The 19,885-nt window shown below is 38.1% G+C and overlaps 2 protein-coding genes across 8 annotated transcripts in view; both read right to left on the bottom strand.

Annotated features, from left to right (window-relative positions):
• Positions 1–8,534, bottom strand: part of pbx4 (pre-B-cell leukemia transcription factor 4) — a 40,532-nt gene extending 31,998 nt beyond the window's left edge. For 4 of the 7 annotated variants that reach the window (XM_061711480.1, XM_061711481.1, XM_061711485.1 and 1 more), the window contains exons 1-3: positions 7,787–8,534; positions 4,491–4,604; positions 3,301–3,374 (exon numbers count right to left, since the gene is read on the bottom strand). In XM_061711480.1, the coding sequence (XP_061567464.1) occupies positions 3,301–3,374; positions 4,491–4,604; positions 7,787–7,971 (373 nt within the window). In that variant the 5' untranslated portion in view covers positions 7,972–8,534. Of the gene's footprint in view, positions 1–3,300; positions 3,375–4,490; positions 4,605–7,263; positions 7,282–7,786 lie in introns of those variants that run through there. The other 3 variants (XM_061711483.1, XM_061711487.1, XM_061711486.1) reach the window with 2 other exon arrangements.
• Positions 8,535–10,947: 2,413 nt separating this feature from the next.
• On the bottom strand, positions 10,948–18,078 carry LOC133422740 (uncharacterized). The gene is made up of 11 exons (XM_061712811.1): positions 18,021–18,078; positions 17,533–17,569; positions 17,038–17,281; positions 15,576–15,649; positions 15,119–15,191; positions 14,935–15,016; positions 14,759–14,815; positions 14,533–14,604; positions 12,875–13,022; positions 11,562–11,649; positions 10,948–11,475 (listed from the first exon to the last, which is right to left on the bottom strand). The coding sequence occupies exons 1-11, from the start codon at positions 18,053–18,055 to the stop codon at positions 11,393–11,395; spliced, it is 993 nt and encodes a 330-aa protein (XP_061568795.1). The 5' UTR covers positions 18,056–18,078; the 3' UTR covers positions 10,948–11,392.
• Positions 18,079–19,885: the final 1,807 nt, after the last annotated feature.

The following is a 19,885-nucleotide window of genomic DNA, read 5'->3' as shown; positions in this document are numbered from 1 at the left end:
AGCATACCCTGCCCCACTCACTCAAGCCTAGCCTTTACTTTTCTCCAATCACTAGAGAGCAATAACACATTATTGACAGAGGGCCACAACAGGCAGCAGTGCAGCATTTTCAAATTGTATTTGAACAAGAGAAGCTTACTGTTAGAGGATGCACAATAGCAGCGACAGAAAATTACATAAAACATAAGAATGCACAGAAGCTGGCAGAGAAAAAGTATTCAAAAAAAACACCCCAATTACACTACCATAACCATCAATCTGCCATCCATCCCTGGCCCATTAAAATCAGTCAGGTACCTGACTCGAATAAAAATAAAATGAAAATGAATGTTGACACCGAGTATAGATATCTATATAGGCAACTATTTACGACACAAGATATGCATGAAAATGCAATAGTGTTTGTTAAGATTGCGTCAATAATTAACTTCATATCATATTAAGATTAGGCTACGCACGGATATAAATAATTTTTTTTTAAATAATACACACAGAGTGATTTGGCTATTTTGGCAGTGGTGGAGAAAACTAAACTTCCATGCCTTAGGCCACGTTTACACATAGCCGGGTATTTACAAAAACAGATATTTTCCCCTCTACGTTTTCAAAAATATCCTCGTTTACACGAACCCCCATGAAAACGCTGTTAAGGTGCTATGAGCAGCCAAACCTGCAGGGGGCAGTGTAACGAGAAGCGTAAAGTCATGCAAGCCAATCGGAATACTGGAAAAAAACATCAACAAATGACATGTGTGAAGCCTGAATAATATGGTTCCGCGCTAAATCGACGGCGTAGCCTACGTACGGTGCGCGTCGCCGCGTACCCTACGCCGTAGGCTCTGCGTTGGTGTAACGCGGAACCATAATTCAGCCTTGACTGCCAGTTACTTCCAAGACGGAACGAGAGTCTTTCGTTTGGAGTGACAGAGAAGTGGAGTTACTTTTAAGTGTGACTTTAGAATATAAAACAGGTAAAATAAAATAAAATATTGACGGTGGCCAAACAAATTGTAAACACAGGTCGCACAAATGCTGCTGGTGACGTTTCTGTTGCATAATGTGACTTTCTGAGCCTAAATCTCCGTTTTCCTCCGTTTACAAGCAAACGTGAAAACGGAGTTTTTGAAAATCTCCACTTTGGCCAGAGTTTTCAGAAATGATCGTTTTTGGGGGCTTTGAGCTCCGTTTTCGTGTAAACGAACGGCCAAAACGCATGAAAACGCCACAGTTTTTGCTCCGTGTAAACGGGGCCTTAAAGTAACTCCACAGTGTAAAGCTATTAAGCAAGTGGAGTTTGTCTGCAGGCGCGTTTCAATTGAAACTTTTTCAGCCTTCTAATTGGTCCATGACTGACCAATGAGAAAAATCATTGTCTGTTGCTACATCCGGGGCAGAATATCCGGTTGGACAGAACAGCCGACTCCTTCATTCACATCAATGGAAAAAGCGTAGTTTTTACTTGCCTTATAGCAAAATTTAAATCAGTGGATTTTTTTTTTTTTAAACTTGTGTTAGTAAAAACGCACACTTCAGAACACACTGCACACAGTCTAGTGATGGTGCAGCGTATTTTTTATCCCCAAACTGGCAGAAATACGATCCGCACTACTAAAACAAAGTCGGCTCGGCAGCAGCTACAACCACGAAAGCCTTTTATTTATTGATCTTAAAATAGTTAAGCGCAGTGTTCGGGGCACTTGTAAAAGTGACACCTTTTACCCAGAGAGAATTACAGTAATCTATTTTATCCCAAAACCAACGGTAAATTGTGAAAAATGTCTGCTTTGGATAAAGCTATGTGGAAGGCCACACGTTCCACCATGCCATTAGCTAAATTAATCAAAATATCTTGTTTTTGCAGAAAACCTCAGTTTTTTAAACTCACTCCGTGGTACCCAAAGTTTTCCTTTTTCATTTATATCTTGTTGCTGTTGATTTTCTTTGGTACATTCATTAGAAATAAAGTGATGTAAAACCCCGTTTTTACAATGGAAGTGGATGGGAGAGATGACAGTTTTGTCCGACCTAGCAACAGGGGCGGGGCTTGACAAAGGGGCAATTACCCCTTGATTTGCGTAAAACCAAATCTCGTAAAATAAATCCTGATAATGAAAACGGTACTAATTAGAAGAAAACAAAATCCAAAATATCAAATGAACTTTTTATGCTTTCAGGGAGTTTTTTTTTTAGGCAGTTGAATAATCCACTTATTTGCCAAAGGGTAATGGAAACGCCTTTGGGCATGTCCACATCTCTGGCAGTGCTGGATGTGCTGTAGCTGGTGAATTTGAAGTCATGAAAATCTAGTTTCCAGCTGTTTTTGACCTCGTTAACACAATGTAGCTGTACTATAACTCTGAATAATCCTTTGAATGATCATCTGCTGCCTTTCAGTTGGCTTTTTTCTCAACAGCGGTCGTGGCAATCGCAATAATTTGTCAAAGAGTAAAAGTGTTTTAGGTCATTTTCTTCAGCGTTGAGATTTACTTTTTCATTGTTTTGAAGAGAAGTCTCGAAGGATGAGATACAATAATTACGAGAATTATACTTATTCAAAAAGCCCCGTTCAATGAAAACACTGACCCCTGAAGTGCTACCTTTATCAAACTTTCAGAGATTCAATTTTCTTTTGTGCAAAAGTGCAATGGAACTGTGACTATTCTGGTTGCTGTCAACCAACTCTGCCTCAACTTCTTTTTCTGTATCCAAGTTGTATTATTCAGTTAATATATTTTGACAAGTTGTATTAGTGCTGCAGTAGATTTCTTTTTTTTTAACCCAAGTCCGAAGTATATATTGCCGATCCATCCATATGAAGCCCACTGGTTCATTTAAAAAAAAAGACAAAAACCAATTCATTTGAAATGAGAAATGACATAACTTTAAACCAAGCAGCTCAACTTTGCATCAAGGCGCTCCAGCTCACTATGAAAAACTAAACTGATGAAAAAGTAAGAACGCAAGAGTTTTTAAACAAATTCTTATTCAAGTTTAAATGGCACTGATGCACTAAGATTAGTTTCAGTTCATCTGTGAAAAGTATAGAGAGTAGGCAAAAAAAATGGTTGAGTGCCTATAAATAATGGATCAAACTGGTATATATTTAGAACGATCTTGAAACAAAACAAACATACACATGCAGCTGAATCGGTTCAGCAGCAAATACAGTCAATATTCAGCTAATATAATCTCTGAGGACATTAAACAAAAAAAATCACTACATTTAAAAAAGGAACCTAGAGCAAAGACAGCTTAGACCACAACTCACACTGGAGTACACAGTATGAAGTAGAAACTCACCCGTCTTTTCTTTTATCTCACAAAGAACGCTGAAAAGGGCTGGTTTCATTCTGTGACAGTTCAGGGCATGCTTCCTGTAAGAGAAAAGAGAAAAGAGGGAATGAAAGTGAGAGAGAGCAAAGAAGGTTACACTAAACAGACCTCCATCTTTAGTTATTGAATACCCCCTCCCCTTCCACACATCCATAAAGAAAAAAAAAACAAAAAAAAACACAACAGGTAGAGAACCCATGCTTATTTTAAATGACCAGAAACCCTTTCTTGTTGCAAAACTAGTGAGAATAATGTTGTCATTTTAAGGGTTTACACTGTGGGACAGGTAATGATCCTAAACCTCAAGGTCATCATTACAGAGCACCCAATTTAAGAGTTTAATACACAGTAATCCAATTTCTACATCCTAGAAAAATACTGTGCCCATGAAAGTAGATGGTGAGTTAATAGAAAACATTTGGACTAGAACGCAATTTTAATTGAATCACAGACACTCTTAATTGCCAAAAAGTCTCACAACAACCAAAGTAAAATGAGAAAAACTTCTACAAAACAAGTCAGATCATAAGACCTTAGGAACCAGATTCCTTCCAAACATTGTCCTTGCACCAATAGTTATGTATGGATTTATTTATTTATTTTTTACTCAATGTTGAATCCTTTATCAAAGCCCTGATTTCACACTATTGTTCTTCATCCGACCAAGTTGTACACACCATCAGTGACCATTTCTTGACAGAAACTGGCAGAAATGTTTGACACAGTTGTGGTATATAAGAAAAGTCAGAATAAAGTGAAAAGGTTTGGTGTTAAAGGTGGAAATAATTAAACAAACAAATAAACAGCCCAAGGCATCTTACCAACGAGCATGAAACAGCCAAAAAACTCAAAATCATCCAGGAAAATCATCACCAAGGCCAAATTAAAAACAATCATTGATGAATATGATATGGCTAGACCTGACCTCAACACCAATTCCAGCTGTGTACATGTCCACTTCATGATAATATATATAGCACAAAGGAATGTCTTTGTGAAAACATGGAGGATGTATAAATTATATGCCTATCAAAAAATGTCGAATTTTATCAACCGATTCTGTCACGGCTGGATTTGAATTGGGGGAGGGCTACTTTCATCATGACCAGTATGAGCAGGAGGGGGAGAAGGGGGTGCGCATGCGGTCCTGTACTGACCTGTGCTGGAAGTTGAGTGGCAGGCCACCCCTTGCCATGCCCCCCCCTGCTCTCCCTCCCTCTGTGGGGTCGTCTGATCCACCCCAATGCGCCGGCGATTCCTCTGGCCAGCATCTGAACATATGGCGACAGGGTGAGAGGATGAGGGTGGATGGTGCGCAGAAAGTGTACTCTGCAACACAAAGTTCTTGTGCTGCCCTGACCACTCCCCATCCCAACACACTGCCACCCTGCATTACAGGGGCATCATGCTACGACGCTAACCACCTCCCTCACCAATTTATAGAGTTTTAAAACTTTTTCAGGATTTAATAATGCAATACAACAAAACTTAAGTCATGTTTACTACAATGTATTAGCAAACTTGTATGTAGCACTACATTTATTCCTGAATCTGCTTATGTTTTGAAATCGTACATGAGAAAATGAGCAAAACAGGAGAAATAAATTGGCTAAAAGCCAGCTACATGAGACTTTGTGCAAGTTGATTTATCAGGTGCTGTCATACAAAAAGTATAAACTGTTTTAGTCAACAGAGTGCCCTTTATGAACCATAAACACCAAGTAACACATATACATACAGAATTTAACACAATATCTTTCAAGTCAACAAACTTAATCCTTTTTATTATTATTCCTGGAACATGTAGAACCAAAATGGCATTATCTAAATGTGAATAGAACTCAGTATAAGCATACAAGAAGGAGACTTCTGTCACTTAATATCTAAGAATAGGAGAACCTTTCTATACTTTCTATATTACACCTGGCTTTTTAACTCTAAATAATTTACATTAACCAGTTCATAATTGTTTTGCATCAATAAGATGAGAAAAAAAAAGGAAATTTGTTTTTTAAAATGAATGAAAGATTAGCAAGACATACTCAAGCAAAAAAAATGTACACCATGAAATGAAGCCTGATTAAGTCTTCAAACTAGTAGTGGAAAAAAAAAATCTCAACGTTTCAATGTTTATAGGCTGCCAGTATAGCATCATCCCTCCCCCTCACCACCATCTCATTAATAGAAACTCGATTTGCGGACAGCTGCACTCGCGTACACATTATAGAAGAATTGATTGCACCCAGCACACAATGAAAAGGATGAACACTGGGGAGGGAGGGAGTGAAAGAGGAGTGAATTAATTAAGAGAACCAGGTGGTCAAATGTTGGGTGGAAAATCACTAGCTAATGACACATCACACTGTGGCCACAGTCTTGTAGTGGACGCTTGTCTATTGTTGAAAATACTGATGCTTTATTTGAAACTGACCTTATGCACCTTGAGCCACATGGCAAATGAGTTACTCACTCAATGCAAACTCCCTATAATGATTGTAAAAACAGCTCTCATACTAACATGACATGAAGTCATGAGTGAATATTCACCATCAGACTCAAGACCGAGTGATCTCTAAACTTACCTTAATCTTTTTTCTCATTAGTCCTATGATGACTAACACGCCTGATGCTTATTCAATGTGCTATAACTCTTCAGATAAGCTTTTCCTTGACAAGGTAATGTTGTAAGTACTGTCAATATGCTGTAAATGCTGAACTTTTTTTTGAAAACTGATTTTCCCGACTGGAGTCGTCTGAACAAGATGCATCTTCTTATAAACTGATACTTATTAATGGTTTATATCATTAGTGTAAAGCGGGGTAGCGGCCATGACCCATTGTAAAGTCTTAAAACAATACTTTTCCTTTTGGATGGGGGCTTTAAACCTTACTTTTATGGTTGTTATTGTTGTTTTTCTATTCTCATACTTTTTGTCTGTTTCTGTTATTGTAAACCTGTAATGTTTGTTTATGTATTTGAGCACATTGAGTCCATGTATAACCAGGCCTGCTCTCAGTAGCCAGTGGACAATAAGATGTGCAATAATATAATATGTGCAATAATATAAGATGTGCAATATCTGCCAATCTACTTCACAACACTCCACCTGCTTTTTCTGCACTGTTTCTTAACTGTATATACTGTTCATATTCTGTGGTTATACATATTTTATACGTATCTTTTTGTATTTTTTATTTCTGACTTTTCAGTCTTTTTACCCCTCCCCTACATGTGTGTGCTAAGTGTACTGCTGACAACAAAATAAGTTTCCCCACTGAGGGAGAAAATAAAGGATATCTTATCTTATCTTATGCTCATCATGTGAAATACACTTCATAAATAAATTTGCCTTGCCTTTTCAATTCAAGACTTTTTTAGATCTTTAATAGCCTCACAAACTTGAGATGATGTGAGACATTGTCACAGAGCCGAGGGGTACTCTAAAGTTTTTGTGGCTTGTTTGTTTTTCCTCCACTGTCACTCCACTGATAAATCCATTAATGCAGACGTAAGTGCTATATAGTGAGCATGTTTACAAACTACAGCACTCGCAGAACACTAACTAATCTTAATTGCAGGGACGTTTTCAAAACACAAAAAGGTACATTAACATTATTAGTTCACATTTTTCACACAACGACGCAAAGTTGCATTTTATGTTGATTGATTGATTGATTGAAGAATTTATTAGGATCAGGTACAGTTTCATGACAGTACAGATTCGCTGATACAAAGTCAACTAAAAGGCATTATTCCAAGAAAGAATTACACTTGTTTACATTGGAGACCTTTTTAAACTCATATAAAAGACCTTTTTAAACTCATATAATTAGTTACAATTACGGATTAACTTTTGGAGGTGAATTTAAAACAAGTATCTTGTAGTTTTGGGGAAAAGGGGAAAGAAAAGGCTGTTGGTGTTGCCTCACCTGGCCTGCGCTTCGTCCAGGCTCCATGGCCATTATTTGCTGTAGAATATCCCCAATGTCTTGCTGCTTTTAATGTCAATGTAAAGCTCTTTGAATTACCTTGTGTTGAATTGTGCTATATAAATAAATTTGCCTTGCCTTTTAAAATAAAGACTTTTTTAGATTTTTAAAAGCCTCACAAACTTGAGATGATGTGAGACATTGTCACTCTAAAGTTTTTGTGGCTTGTTTGTTTTTCTCCACTGTCACTCCACTGATAAATCCATTAATGCAGACGTAAGTGCTATATAGTGAGCATGTTTACAAACTACAGCACTCGCAGAACACTGTAACTAATCTTAATTACAGGGACGTTTTCAAAACACAAAAGGTACATTAACATTATTAGTTCACATTCAGATTTTTCACAACCACTGCAAAGTTGCATTTTATTACGGATTAACTTTTGGAGGTGAATTTAAAACAAGTATCTTGTGTTTTTTTTAAGAAAAGGGTAAAGAAAAGGCTGTTGGTGTTGCCTCACCTGGCCTGCGCTTCGTCCAGGCTCTCGTCGGTGATGGCCATGATCTGCTGTAGAATATCCCCAATGTCTTGCTGCGGCTGGCCGAGACTCTGCTGCTTCCTGACCGAGTCGGGCTCCCCCACGTCGGCCTGCGCTAGTCCACCGAGTCCGGCGAGCCCCGTCAACATCCTCGTCTGATCATCCATACTTTTCAAAAAAGAAAAAACTCGCCCGTTTCTTCCCCCTTCCTTCGCTCAGAACGAACAACACACACACACACAAATGGCTAGCCTGCCCTGCTGCGATGCTAGCCAGCAAAGTATTTTCCACGATAATAAATCATAAACCGCCTCCTCCTTTTTCCCGACAGCGACGGGGTTGGCGAGATTGATTCTTGACGATTTTGATAAGAGATAACGCGGATGCGGTTTACTTTCGCGTGTTTCTTCTTCTTTTTTCTCTTCTTCTTCTCCCCCTCACGTAACTAAACGCTAGGTGGGCTAAAGCAGCGAGTGAGGAGCAGCTAGGTTTGGTAGCAGAAAAGCAGCAGCAGCAGCAGCGACACACATGCACGGACTGTGTGAGCTCGCCAACAGCGCCTCTCACATTTTCGAGGGAGGAAGGAAAAAAAAAAAAAAATTTGTAAAATTAAATGAAATATACACGCACGGATGGATGTTTTCTAAATTGCACGTACGAATTCTAAAAAATAATGACCCGGACAACGAGTGTAGGCGAGTAGGCGCTCGGTGCGGCCGCTGTTGATGATCTACCAGTGCAGAATGCGGTTTGCCATTGTTGCCATTGTTGACTATGGCCTGATTTATGGTTCCGCGTCAAATCGACGCCGTAGCCTACGGCGTAGGGTGCGTGTCTCCGCGTACCCTACGGCGTAGGCGTAACGCGGAACCATAAATCAGCCTTATTACCGTGCTGTTTGACCATTACATCCAAAAGCAGCGCAGAGTGAGATTTCGTGGGTGGGTTAATCAGCAAACTATAATATATCAAAGGCCCAATCGGACACAGTTTTATTTAATTATTGCTTTAATGTGCAAACATTAGATTTATTACAGAGTTCCAGTTACTAGATGTTTTTCCCACCTGGTGAGCAACATTCCCTCACATGTACAATTCCCCCCTTATGTTATCATCCTTACTACATTTTTTTAAGCATCTTTTCTTGATAACGTAATGAAAAAAAGCTTTTTTTTTTTTTTTTTTTTAAATAAATAGCCATATGCCTGTAATAATGCAGCAAATGATAATTTAAGTCACATCCTAGCTCTGCACATAGGACAAATGAGAAAAAAAGATTACGGTAAGTTTAGAGATCACTCAGTCTTGAGTCTGATGGTGAATATTCACTCATGACTTCATGTCATGTTAGTATGAGAGCTGTTTTTACAATTATTATAGTGAGTTTGCATTGAGTGAGTAACTCATTTGCAATGTGGCTCAAGGTGCACAAACAATGATGCATTTTACACAGTATGTATGTCAAAACACAATAAGTTGTGCTTGAAAGTCTTTGATATGATCATGCGTGAGAAAACTGTGCCAATTTCAAGTGCAATAGTCAATCCCAAAGCAAAACAGACCAGGCTTTAAACATTTTTTTGTCCCAAACCCCTGATGAATGAAACATCCCATCAGTTTTCGGTATGAAAACGTTGACAGCAGATTGAAAACAAGTGTCCTTGTTTTTCTGCAAACTGGGCAGTTCTGCTGTTGTTTATCACTCAGATCAGAGAGACAGCTTTCTAAGACGAATGGCTGACTGAATGGATGTGGAGGAGAGCAGCAGACAGCCTTGCTATACTGAGAAGAGATGATGAGTGTGCACAAGGGAGTAAGACCAAACTGGCAGAGGTTTATGCTGACTCTCCAATGATACATCTACTACAATCTGTAACTAATCAATCTAAAGTTAGAGACAACAAGAAGTGAATACAGTCAACTGAAACGGTAATTGTTGTATGCATGTGTTTATACCACAAGCATTAGTTCAGGTTTCATGGTGATCATTTGAAATGGCCAACACATATTAACCCTGTCAGTTATTTTTGCTACAACCTGTTTTGCAAACTACTTTGGGATTACAATAGAAAATATATTTATTTAACTCTCCCTTAATCTCTAAGTGCTTGACAAGTAAAACATGGAGCCAGATCACACCCAAACTACCTTTGTTTAACACATTTCACTTAAATCAAACACTTAAAAGAAAAACAACAAACAACCTCTTAAATACCAGATGGTTACGTAATTGTAAAAAATAACTTTATCAGGCAGTTAAAAGTGAGAAGCTCATAAAACAACTTCCAATCTCTGCCAGCAGTGCTCTTCCTTGAATGCAAAAAGACTGTCAGGGACTTTTAAAATGTTTTGCCTTTTATTGTTGGTGATTCATTTAAAAGGATCACTTCTGTGAAACCTCCTCTCATTTGGAAGCTAAAGCTGCCCTCTTCTCACCCCACAAGCATCAAGCCTCATTTTCATCTAAATAAGAATCGATCTCTCCTGCTGTGGCCATCCTCACTTACTCGCAACTCTCACGGTCACAAGACTGCTTGTTTTTTTTTCTCTGTTTGTCCCTATGCTCTCGGTCACTCCCTTGAATACAACCATAAAGAAAATCCACCACACTCCATACTGGTTACCATCACTGCAGGACAGATGAAGTCATTCCCTGTTATTGCCTTGGAAAGAATGGTTCACTGTAATCATCACAGGCACAAATTAAGTATGAAATTTAATGAGTGAATGGGTCCAAGAGATATAAGTGATTGCGAACAAAGCTTTGACTGACTGGTACAATGTCAACGCTTCGTTCTGCATCACTGAACAAGGCAAGCAAGAGATGAGGGTGAGTCACTATGGGGGAGGGGCCTCCTCCTGAATGGTCAGGGGACACTAAAGTGAAATGGATGCAGCACCAAAAGAGAGTTAATGTTACCGAGGATGAGCCTCTAAGAAATGAATTTTAAATGGTGTGTAATACAGAAACACACATGTATATGTCTTTTTTTTTTGTATTGCTATTATGACTATTTATAAAGTATAAGTAATTTTTAAATACATAGTGTCACTCACGATACATCCCAACATTGGAAACCTGTCTGAGGTGATTGGTATCAGATAACTGATTTTGTCTATATAGAATAAATGAATACAATCTATTATTTCAGGAAATGGTTTTTTTATTATTTTTAGCATTTATTTCATGAGAAAAGAAAAATAACAAAAAACTATATGTTGCAAAATGTTGGGAAAAGTTAGGGAAATGTTAATCTGTTCCTTTATAAATATCAATCTACACAGTTCCAGGATTTACAGGTGAGAATAATCTTAATTAACACTTAACAGAGAAAACCACTCAGTTCATGCACCAACCTAGTCACAATTTTGTATAAAGCCAGCCACTGTCACCTGCTGGTCAAAATCATGAATTACCTGCTGCTGATTAAAAACAGCTCTTCTGAACACATAGGTTAAAATGAAAGTGTAAAACTTGACCAATACAAAATGTCATGGGGTCAAAGGTGAAATTATTAAAAACACAGACATACAAAAACATACAAACTCCAGATTTCTACATCATACAGAGACGTCAGCGTTCACTGACTATGTAGCTGTGGTTGGTAAATTTGCTGACATGAGGTTCCTGAGGGGGTCTGATGAAATATCCTGGAATCCTGCCTCTTCAGCTAGTAGGAAACAGTAAAAAGTCAATTGCCTATACAATCACTTCCAAGATCATTGTAAAAAAGTTAAAGTCAAGTAAAATAATCACCCAATCGGCCACTGGTCTCCTTCAGCACTAAATGTGATTTATCCTTGATGGAAAGAAGCTCTCTTATCATCTTACACTGAGTGTCCATCTGCAGAAACAAACACGAAAAAGTTATCTTCACAGTGAATCAAAAAGAAATTCCAATGGATTCTTTGTGCGTCTTCAGCTTCACAGTGATTAACAGCATAATTAAAAATCTTAACCTTTCTATTTAACAAATTAACAATCTGAAATGTAACTGACAACACCACATTATGTTTAGAAAAGTATTACTGATGTGTATAAACTTAGAACCCAGAGGTCAAAAGCTAAAAAGGTTTTGATGTTGAGAGACAAGAGCCAAGCAAAGGATTGTGTCTTGACTTTAATCTAATCTGATTGACGGTGCTGCTAACATCAACAACTGTCAAACTGTTACTGTCAAAACATAATGTTGTCAGTGACTGCTCAAATAAATAAGGTGGGTTCTGTCCAAATTAGGATTTTACATTAAACCCAACACCAAAATAGAAATGATATTAAATAAAACCACTCCTGATTTGAACATTTTCAAAACTAATTGTTTTAAAAGTGTGCAAAGATCTGGCAGGCATTAATGTTTACTAATAGATTAGAAATAAAAATCTAGATCTGTGCTGTAAGCAAACATTTTTCTCCAAAAGCCTTTTCTGGTGTTCTTGTGACCATGTGCTAATGAAAAATTAATTTACGTGCACAGGGCCACTGCTGATCAAGCAGTTCAGTGTAGGCCTTGTTTTTTTTCCTGGATTATTTCTGATATAATTACTTTCCTGTAAATTAAGGGTTACAGCTTGTGTCTTTTTTAACAGACCCTGGTAAAGTGGGTACAGCTCCCGATAGCTTGTATTTAAGTAAAACATTTCAAACAAATGATCTTGTAGAAAAGATGTTCAGAAAGGACCTCATGAAAATCAGCAATCTCTTTTCTAAATGTGGCATCTGATTCAGTTCAGAGCTGTCAAAGAAAACCTTTTAAGGTTGACACAAGGAAGCTACTGGCAGCATCATGATTACCAATATGAACAAAAAGTAACTCTGATTATTAAGTTAATAATCCTTTGAACCTACATGTGTCCTACTGTAGAGGGTTTGCCTGATAAAAAAAGAAGAAAAATAGATTTTTCCCCCTCTTTATATTAAAGCTCCATGTTGTACAATTGTTCCATCCAGAAAAAGACATTTGGAAAAATATAAACTTTTTAAACCCATAACATTTATGTCAATATCTTTAAACTTATCAGAGATGCATGTTTAGCACTAACTGACTAAATAAATAAAAATGTCCTACTTACAATCATTGCCATAGAATGCAACATGGGTTTTTGCCGAGAGAGGAGACTGTGGTAATCTGGTTTACTCTGTATCACAGCATACTGTGAAGATTGGGCAATGCATGTAGAGTTTAGTGATATGCCACTTTTCTGCCCCCTCTCAACCTTCCTGGAATGGATATAATGTTAATGTTAATATAATGTAATGACAAAAACTGAAATGACAAGGGCCGGGTTTCCCAGATCCAACCTCTCTTAAGGATTTAAGAGAGGTTCAAAGAAGGTTTGAACTAAGAGAGAACCCTAAGATATGGGTGTTTCCCAGCTGACTTCTTAACACCGTTCTTTAGTTTCGCTCTTTCAGAAGCTCTTTGGAGCAGCTGTCCGGTTCTGAAACCAAATCAATCGATGCCAGGCAAATCGATCACCGATCACTATCAGCGCATTTTCACACGCAGCACTGCTACCTAACGCACTAATTCCCTGCTGCCTGTGCGTTATAATGAAAAATTAAGATGATAAATATAATTCAATGACCCTTTTTCATCCAAACGGTGCGTTACTCCGTTATTTCTGGCTACAGTGAGGCTTTTTTTCCCCACACGCAGAAACCGGGAGGAAACGTGGTGGGCGTATGTGTGCGTTCAAAAACATGAGCCAAGAGAAGGCGAGTTTCGCAAATCGCAACGTGGAATTACAGTTTGCGAGTTTTTCGCAGGGGTTATGTTCCAAAAAGAACCCGTGATAAGTGAAATTCTTTTTACAATTATAGAGGGCTTCAGATTGCAGAGATCATCCCCGCCACGCACGTATTCCTGCTCTTCTGATGCTGCTGCATCCCGCAGGTGGGTTTTTTCAAGAGAAGAAAATAGTTATGGGTCGTTGTCTTCGCTCTTTTTTCTTCTGGGCAAAAAGATTCTTTAATATAAACCGACACCATTGATTATATTTGAGACTGTAATGAACGATTCATCAAAGGATCCCGTTGATCAGCTGCTGCTTCCCTGTCATCACATAGATGCGCTCGGGCGCGGCGCAGGAGGATCGGTGTCCCGGCTGCCTGGACAGCGCGGTCCGACAGCACGTCCAGGGGACTGAAGTGCTGAGTCTGACGCACGAATGCGTTCATAAAAACAGTTCTGCTTCGCGCACGGTGACGCGGTTGATTTGCAGCGAGAACATGATGTATAGCAGCCAAATCATCAAATAAATGATATTCATGATGATCGTTTTATTTGTGCGTAATGCATAAAGCATATACAGGAACACACTTGTTATTCCTTATTTTTCTTTTTTTTTCCCCCTTTGCTGTCACCAATAAATGCTAAACAATATAAATCTAAAGTATAAAATAGATCAAAACTTGTGCGGGGTGCATTGTTTTAATATCTCATTGCTTGGTGTGATATTGATTTGCCTGACGCGGCTGGATCTGTGAGTCTTTGTTCACTAAGATGGTTGTAAAGACTGGGTCAGCAGCATCTTTCATTTCCTTCTTAATGAAAGAGATACTTAAGCTAAGAGCGACTCTGGGAAACGCGATTTTCTTTCACAGGCTCCTTAAGAAGGTTTGAAAGAAGTCTTTCGCTGTTAAGAACTACTTAACTGATCTGGGAAACCCGGCCAAGATCCGTACATGAAAGGTAAAAGGTTTCCTAAATAAGGGTAAATATTCTTACCCCTCTAATTCCTCTGCTTTACTCTGGTGTTTGTTCAACAGTGCTTCCCAAGATTCACTCTCAGCCTGGAGCCTAAAACACAAACCATACCAAGATGGTTTTAAATAAAGAAATGGGAAATTGATACATAGCCAACTCTCACATATTAGTTTATGACATCTTGTTTTGTTATGTTATGATGTGTACTTTTCTTTTTCTTTAAAAAAAATAAACAATAAGAACTTGCCTGTTGATGGCTCTCTGGACATTCTCCATGGCCCTCTTTACTGTAGTCTCACTGGAACTGGTAGAGAAGAACATAACCATAAATTAATAAAACATTTACATGACCAAAACAAAAAATTCAAATTGTCAATATGTTAAAAAAAAAAAAAAAAAAAAAAGTACTACAATAAAAAATACCTTGCTGAGCATGACAGGAGTCGTGGTGGTTCACTGCGTATGTTTTTGGCCAGGCAGCCACATTCTGTTTGGATGTGCTCAACTATACAAAAAAAAAAAACAGACACAAATTTAAATTGAGATTTCAATGTCAGACAGTTAAATTAAAATGTTGCATTGAATATATAACAACTGAAGCACAAACCCTGTTTCTGAAAAGAATCAAGGGAGGCTTTTGGCACTGACTGGAGTGAATCTCGTGTTCTTTCCATTGCCAGCTAGAAACAGAACAGAAGGGAGTGTACAATGATGTTAATAAACACTAAACATAAATAAATTATACACGAATGAATGTGCATGTGGGTGTACATTTGCACAAGCGGAATAAATAAAAGCATGTGCATCTAGAGCCTCTAACTCCTTTGTGTAATTTATAATTTTGAAAGCGGTGTTGTCAATAGCAGACCACCAGGCAATTTCTTTTTAATTTATAATTTTTCAAAATCTGTAATAACTCGTTAAAACTTGATCTACCTTCTAGAGTCTAGGCAAACACTGAGATATACCAGTTTCATTAGGTCTTAATTTTAATTAAAAAACGTAAAGCAATTCAGTTTGTCACAGTGAATTTAGTAATACACTCATGGGCCAATTACACTTGCCTTCATTGAAGCCTCCAACAATTTCTCAAGCCTTTCTTGTTGTGACAAGGATGGACTTATGCTTTTGCACAATGCTGGAACAGAGTCATAAAACAATAGATGAATAAAATCATTTTTGCAAAAAACAAAAGCTCCAGGTATATATATACACACACAAGTGACGACAATAAGCATTAAAAGTCATGCATTTCGTTATGTTGAAAATATATTTAATGTGACCATGCCATTGAATTGTGAAACGTTTTTGGGAGACATAATGTTCTAAACATGGAATGTATAAGACAAAAAACTGCTGACTATACTGTTGGCAGTCAGTAAGAAATTTGTTACAAGGATATGGTTAAAAGTAGAACCCCTGTTCTGCCAATCCTTGCTACCTGCCGAGAAATGCTACTTTGTGGTTCTGCGCATGCGCACAGTCGATTTTCAAAGTTTGATTGGCACGTCCATCATTTCTTGCTCGATGTAAAATTGATAATATGGGATGTTGAGTATTTGATCCTTCAAAACGACCCATGAGATGAATTGCATAGCACTTTGTGAAAATTATACAATAAAGAGAAAGAAAAAAAACAATTCTATCGCTTTATTTGATATTCATTGGCCTTTATTTAACCAGGAAGGTCATTAAGATCACATTCTTATTTACAATGACGGCCTGGCAAGCGACAAGGACCACTTGGGGGGAAAGGAAGTGGGCTAGGGAGCAAAACACAGTAAAATTGTAGCTCTACAAAAAGGTAGAAAACCCTTAGGTAGCATTTTTTGGCAGAGCAGCAGAAATTGGCAGAACACCCCCCACTATCGACGATTGGATTGGGATCATCTACGAGATCTATGTTATGGAGAAGATCTCTTCCTCTCTCAAGGTTGAGAAAGAAAACTTTTATAAAACTTTTATAAGATCTGGTCCAAATGGAAACCAATCACATCTGATTTCATTTCATTCATGCTGCCTCACTCTGCTGCACCTCTCACTTTGTATTTCTTTTGTACAATTTTAATTTTTTATCTTGCATTTTTTGCATAATTCTTGTCTGTAGAAATTGTAAATAGGTCATACTTATTCTCACTACCTCAAACTGCTGCACCTTAAAATGTTTATAATTTTTGTACATAGAAATTCCACATTTGTCTATTGTTCATTTGTTTATTGTTCACCTTTAATACCATAGAGAGCGAAACTACCGGAGTCAAATTCCTTGTTGGACAATGTTCGAACCTGGCCAATAAAGCTGATTCTGATTCTGATGTGAACTATTTTTTATGTGATGTAATGATTGTAAACATGAGTGCACTCCCTGGTTCTGTTTTTTATTTTTCTGTTATTGTTCCTGGAGGACAGTAGGGACAAAATCAATTAAGTTAAAGATTGAATGTAAAAACGTGCAAGATGGAAACCTGCTGTTCTAAATAAAAAGAGAATTAAAAAAAAATAAAAATAAAAAGTCAATCATTTCACCTTGATATGGGTTGGGAAGAGAAGGGAGGGACCGGCGGGTGATGGTGGCTCTCCTCCAGGATTTCCTCTGTGCAGGCGGACTGGCTGCTCGCTCTGAGATTCCTGTCTGCATGTCTGGTTTTTCCGCCTCTGAATTCACTTCTCCCGACTCTGAAGTCTGAGCTGTGGGTGAAGGGGAGTCGGTGCGGGGAGACTTGGGCGGGGGAGCCGACCTGGGGCTGGCGGAGGAGCATCTCTTCAGTGTCTGTCAGGTTGGACGGAAATGACAACCACCAGTGACTCACCAGCTGAGATGCTGCTGTTTAAAAATCAGTATTTTCAGCTTCAACTTGTTGAGTTAAGCCGGAATTATGGTTCTGCGTTAAATCGACGCAGAGCCTACGCCGTAGGTTACGCGGCGACGCGCACCGTATGGTGCGCGTCGCTGCGTAATTTACGCCGTAGGCTCTGCGTTGGTGTAACGCGGAACCATAAATCAGCCTTCACACGTCTTACCTCATTCGGGATATCATCCACAGCGACGCCTCCACAACTGCAGTTTATTGTTTTGTGAACAAACAGGAAACGAACACAGAAAAAAAATACATGTATGTATATTTGATTAGAATTAGAAACTGTATTTTTGTCGCATGTTTATGCCGCGTTCCATTTGTCCTCGGAAGTCGGAATTTCCGAGTTACTAGTCGGAATTTTCAACTGGAACGCCCCTCGAAGTGGGATTTCCTACTGGGAAAGTGGGAGAAGCTTCACCACCCCCGAGTTACCATTCCATGATGGCTGCCATTCCCAGTTCCCAGTTCGATTTCCGAGGTAAATGGAACGCGGCATTACTCTAGTATGGAGGGCTGCAGAGGAATACAACTAGCTGTCAGCAAAAATTTGAAAAATGTGACAAGCATAGACTATCAGTTTAGTTATAATGCTTGCTTGAGTTCAGTACAAATTATTTATTTAAGAAAAAAATGTGAAAACAAGATACAGACCCGTTTCGTTCACCCTCCATTACCTTTTCCGCCATTTTAATTTCAAATAGACTTTTTTCATTGCGCGCGCCTAACAAGCCACACCCCCTCCATGGACGTATAGCATCATGGGAAATGTAGTGCAAAGCGGTGGATTGATATTTACAAAATATTTATTGCAAAGCTTTTTCTTTTAATAACAAGGTACACATTAGGCATGTATATAAAATAAAACACAATAAAATAAAATACAAAGCCCAATTAAATTAATAAATTGCCAGTTGAACATCATTCAATTTAAATAATTTAAACTCAACCTTTCCAAGCACCCATCAGAGATTAAATATTATTTATATTACATGTGTTATCACAGAAATGTGAAAAATGTTTGACCAGATGACGAAGAATCAAGTCTACTTATTATGCTGGTGCATATGGATCAAGTTAGGAAGAGCACTGACTTAATCCAAAACATCAATCATAGCCAAAATAATTTAAAGTCAATTGCCCCTCCTTTCCTTTCCTGTACTCGTTTAATCAAAGTATGATTTATTTTTAATTTGTGTAAAATATATACCTGAGAAAAATGCTTGTGGCTCTTATATACATGTCATCTACAAACAAAATGAATATACGAAATCCAGAAATAAGTTTGTGTGTATATATATATATACTGTGTATATACATATGTATATATGAACTTATTTCTGGATTTCATATATTCATTTTATTCATTATGTATTCATTCATTTTCTCTAGCTGCTCTGGTTTTATTTTTACAAATTCATTATATGGATGGTTGAGTGGTTTTATAATTCTCATGTGAGTGCAGACTTGCATGGTTGTCTGTCTGTCTTGTAGTGGACTGCCTTGTGTCTGGAGAACAGCCTGCCGCTCTACCAATATCAAAGTTTTTATTAACACAAAAAATATCCCAATGGGTAGTCCCGCCTTTTCATTGTTGTCAGTATTTCAAGCCTGAAGATTGAAGTGTTTTCCAATGTCAAAGCTCTCTTGATAGACACCCTACTCTGTTAATTCATATCTTTCTATTCCCAGCAGAAGTGCATGTCCAAGTTCTGTGCAAGACAAATGGTTTTTTTTTTCCACTACTGCATCCTAATTGAAATGCGTTAGTTGCCATATGAACACAAAACACATCCAAAATTCACAAATAAGTATGAAAAAATAAAAAAATAAAATTACAATAAAAACCATTTATCAATTTTCTAACCCCGTTTCATTTTGCTCAGGGTGACAGAGGTGCTGAAGTCTGCCCCTGTTTAAAAGTAAATCATGTCAGATTACTTGATATTTCACTCTTAAAGCCTTCACACAACTTCTCTAATTATGAGATATCTTTCAATAAGGTCAAATGCAGTTTCCCACCTCTTTTTAAAACCACAAATGTATACACCTATGAGTTTTAACTTTATGACCACTGATAAGATGAGTAAACACCCATTATCCTGTTGCAATGCAATGTTCTCCTGGGAAAAGCTGCACCATGGAATTCAAATGAAAGTTAGTTTGGCACTTGGCACATATTTCAAAAGATTTGGAGACCAATCACATTCCCCAACAATAGCTAGATCATCAATGGGTCAGCAGTGGGCTTCTCAACATGTTGCTTTTTACAGTGTTCAAATAACACAACAGAGAGTCCAAAGTGTTCGATTTTGGCCTAAAAACTCCCCAGATACCGATCTGATGTCATCCGTGGGAAGAAATCCCAATCAAAAGAGACCCCAACCCCATGACCATCAGGACCAAAAGAATCCACTGTTAACATCCCAAAATAATGTCTAGAGCCTGACTGGTCAGACGTCTTTTGAAAACCTGCTCAATAATAAGCAAGCCATGTGACAGCTGACTAGTGCAGACTG

This window comes from Cololabis saira, chromosome 21, assembly GCF_033807715.1.
Source record: "Cololabis saira isolate AMF1-May2022 chromosome 21, fColSai1.1, whole genome shotgun sequence".
NCBI classification, from domain to species: domain Eukaryota; kingdom Metazoa; phylum Chordata; class Actinopteri; order Beloniformes; family Belonidae; genus Cololabis; species Cololabis saira.
Note: the sequence above shows the minus strand (reverse complement) of the source record. Positions and strands in the feature narration are given on the sequence as shown.

What these genes read in the sequence shown, in the direction of transcription:
- LOC133422740 (XM_061712811.1), bottom strand. Translation starts at nt 18,055, where the DNA reads ATGGCGGAAAAGGTAATGGAGGGTGAACGAAACGG. An exon ending in TGATTCTTTTCAGAAACAGG is followed by an intron (nt 15,017 to 15,118) that starts GTTTGTGCTTCA and finishes TTTTTTGTATAG; the next exon opens with TTGAGCACATCCAAACAGAA. An exon ending in CTCCTGTCATGCTCAGCAAG is followed by an intron (nt 14,816 to 14,934) that starts GTATTTTTTATT and finishes CTTCTCTACCAG; the next exon opens with TTCCAGTGAGACTACAGTAA.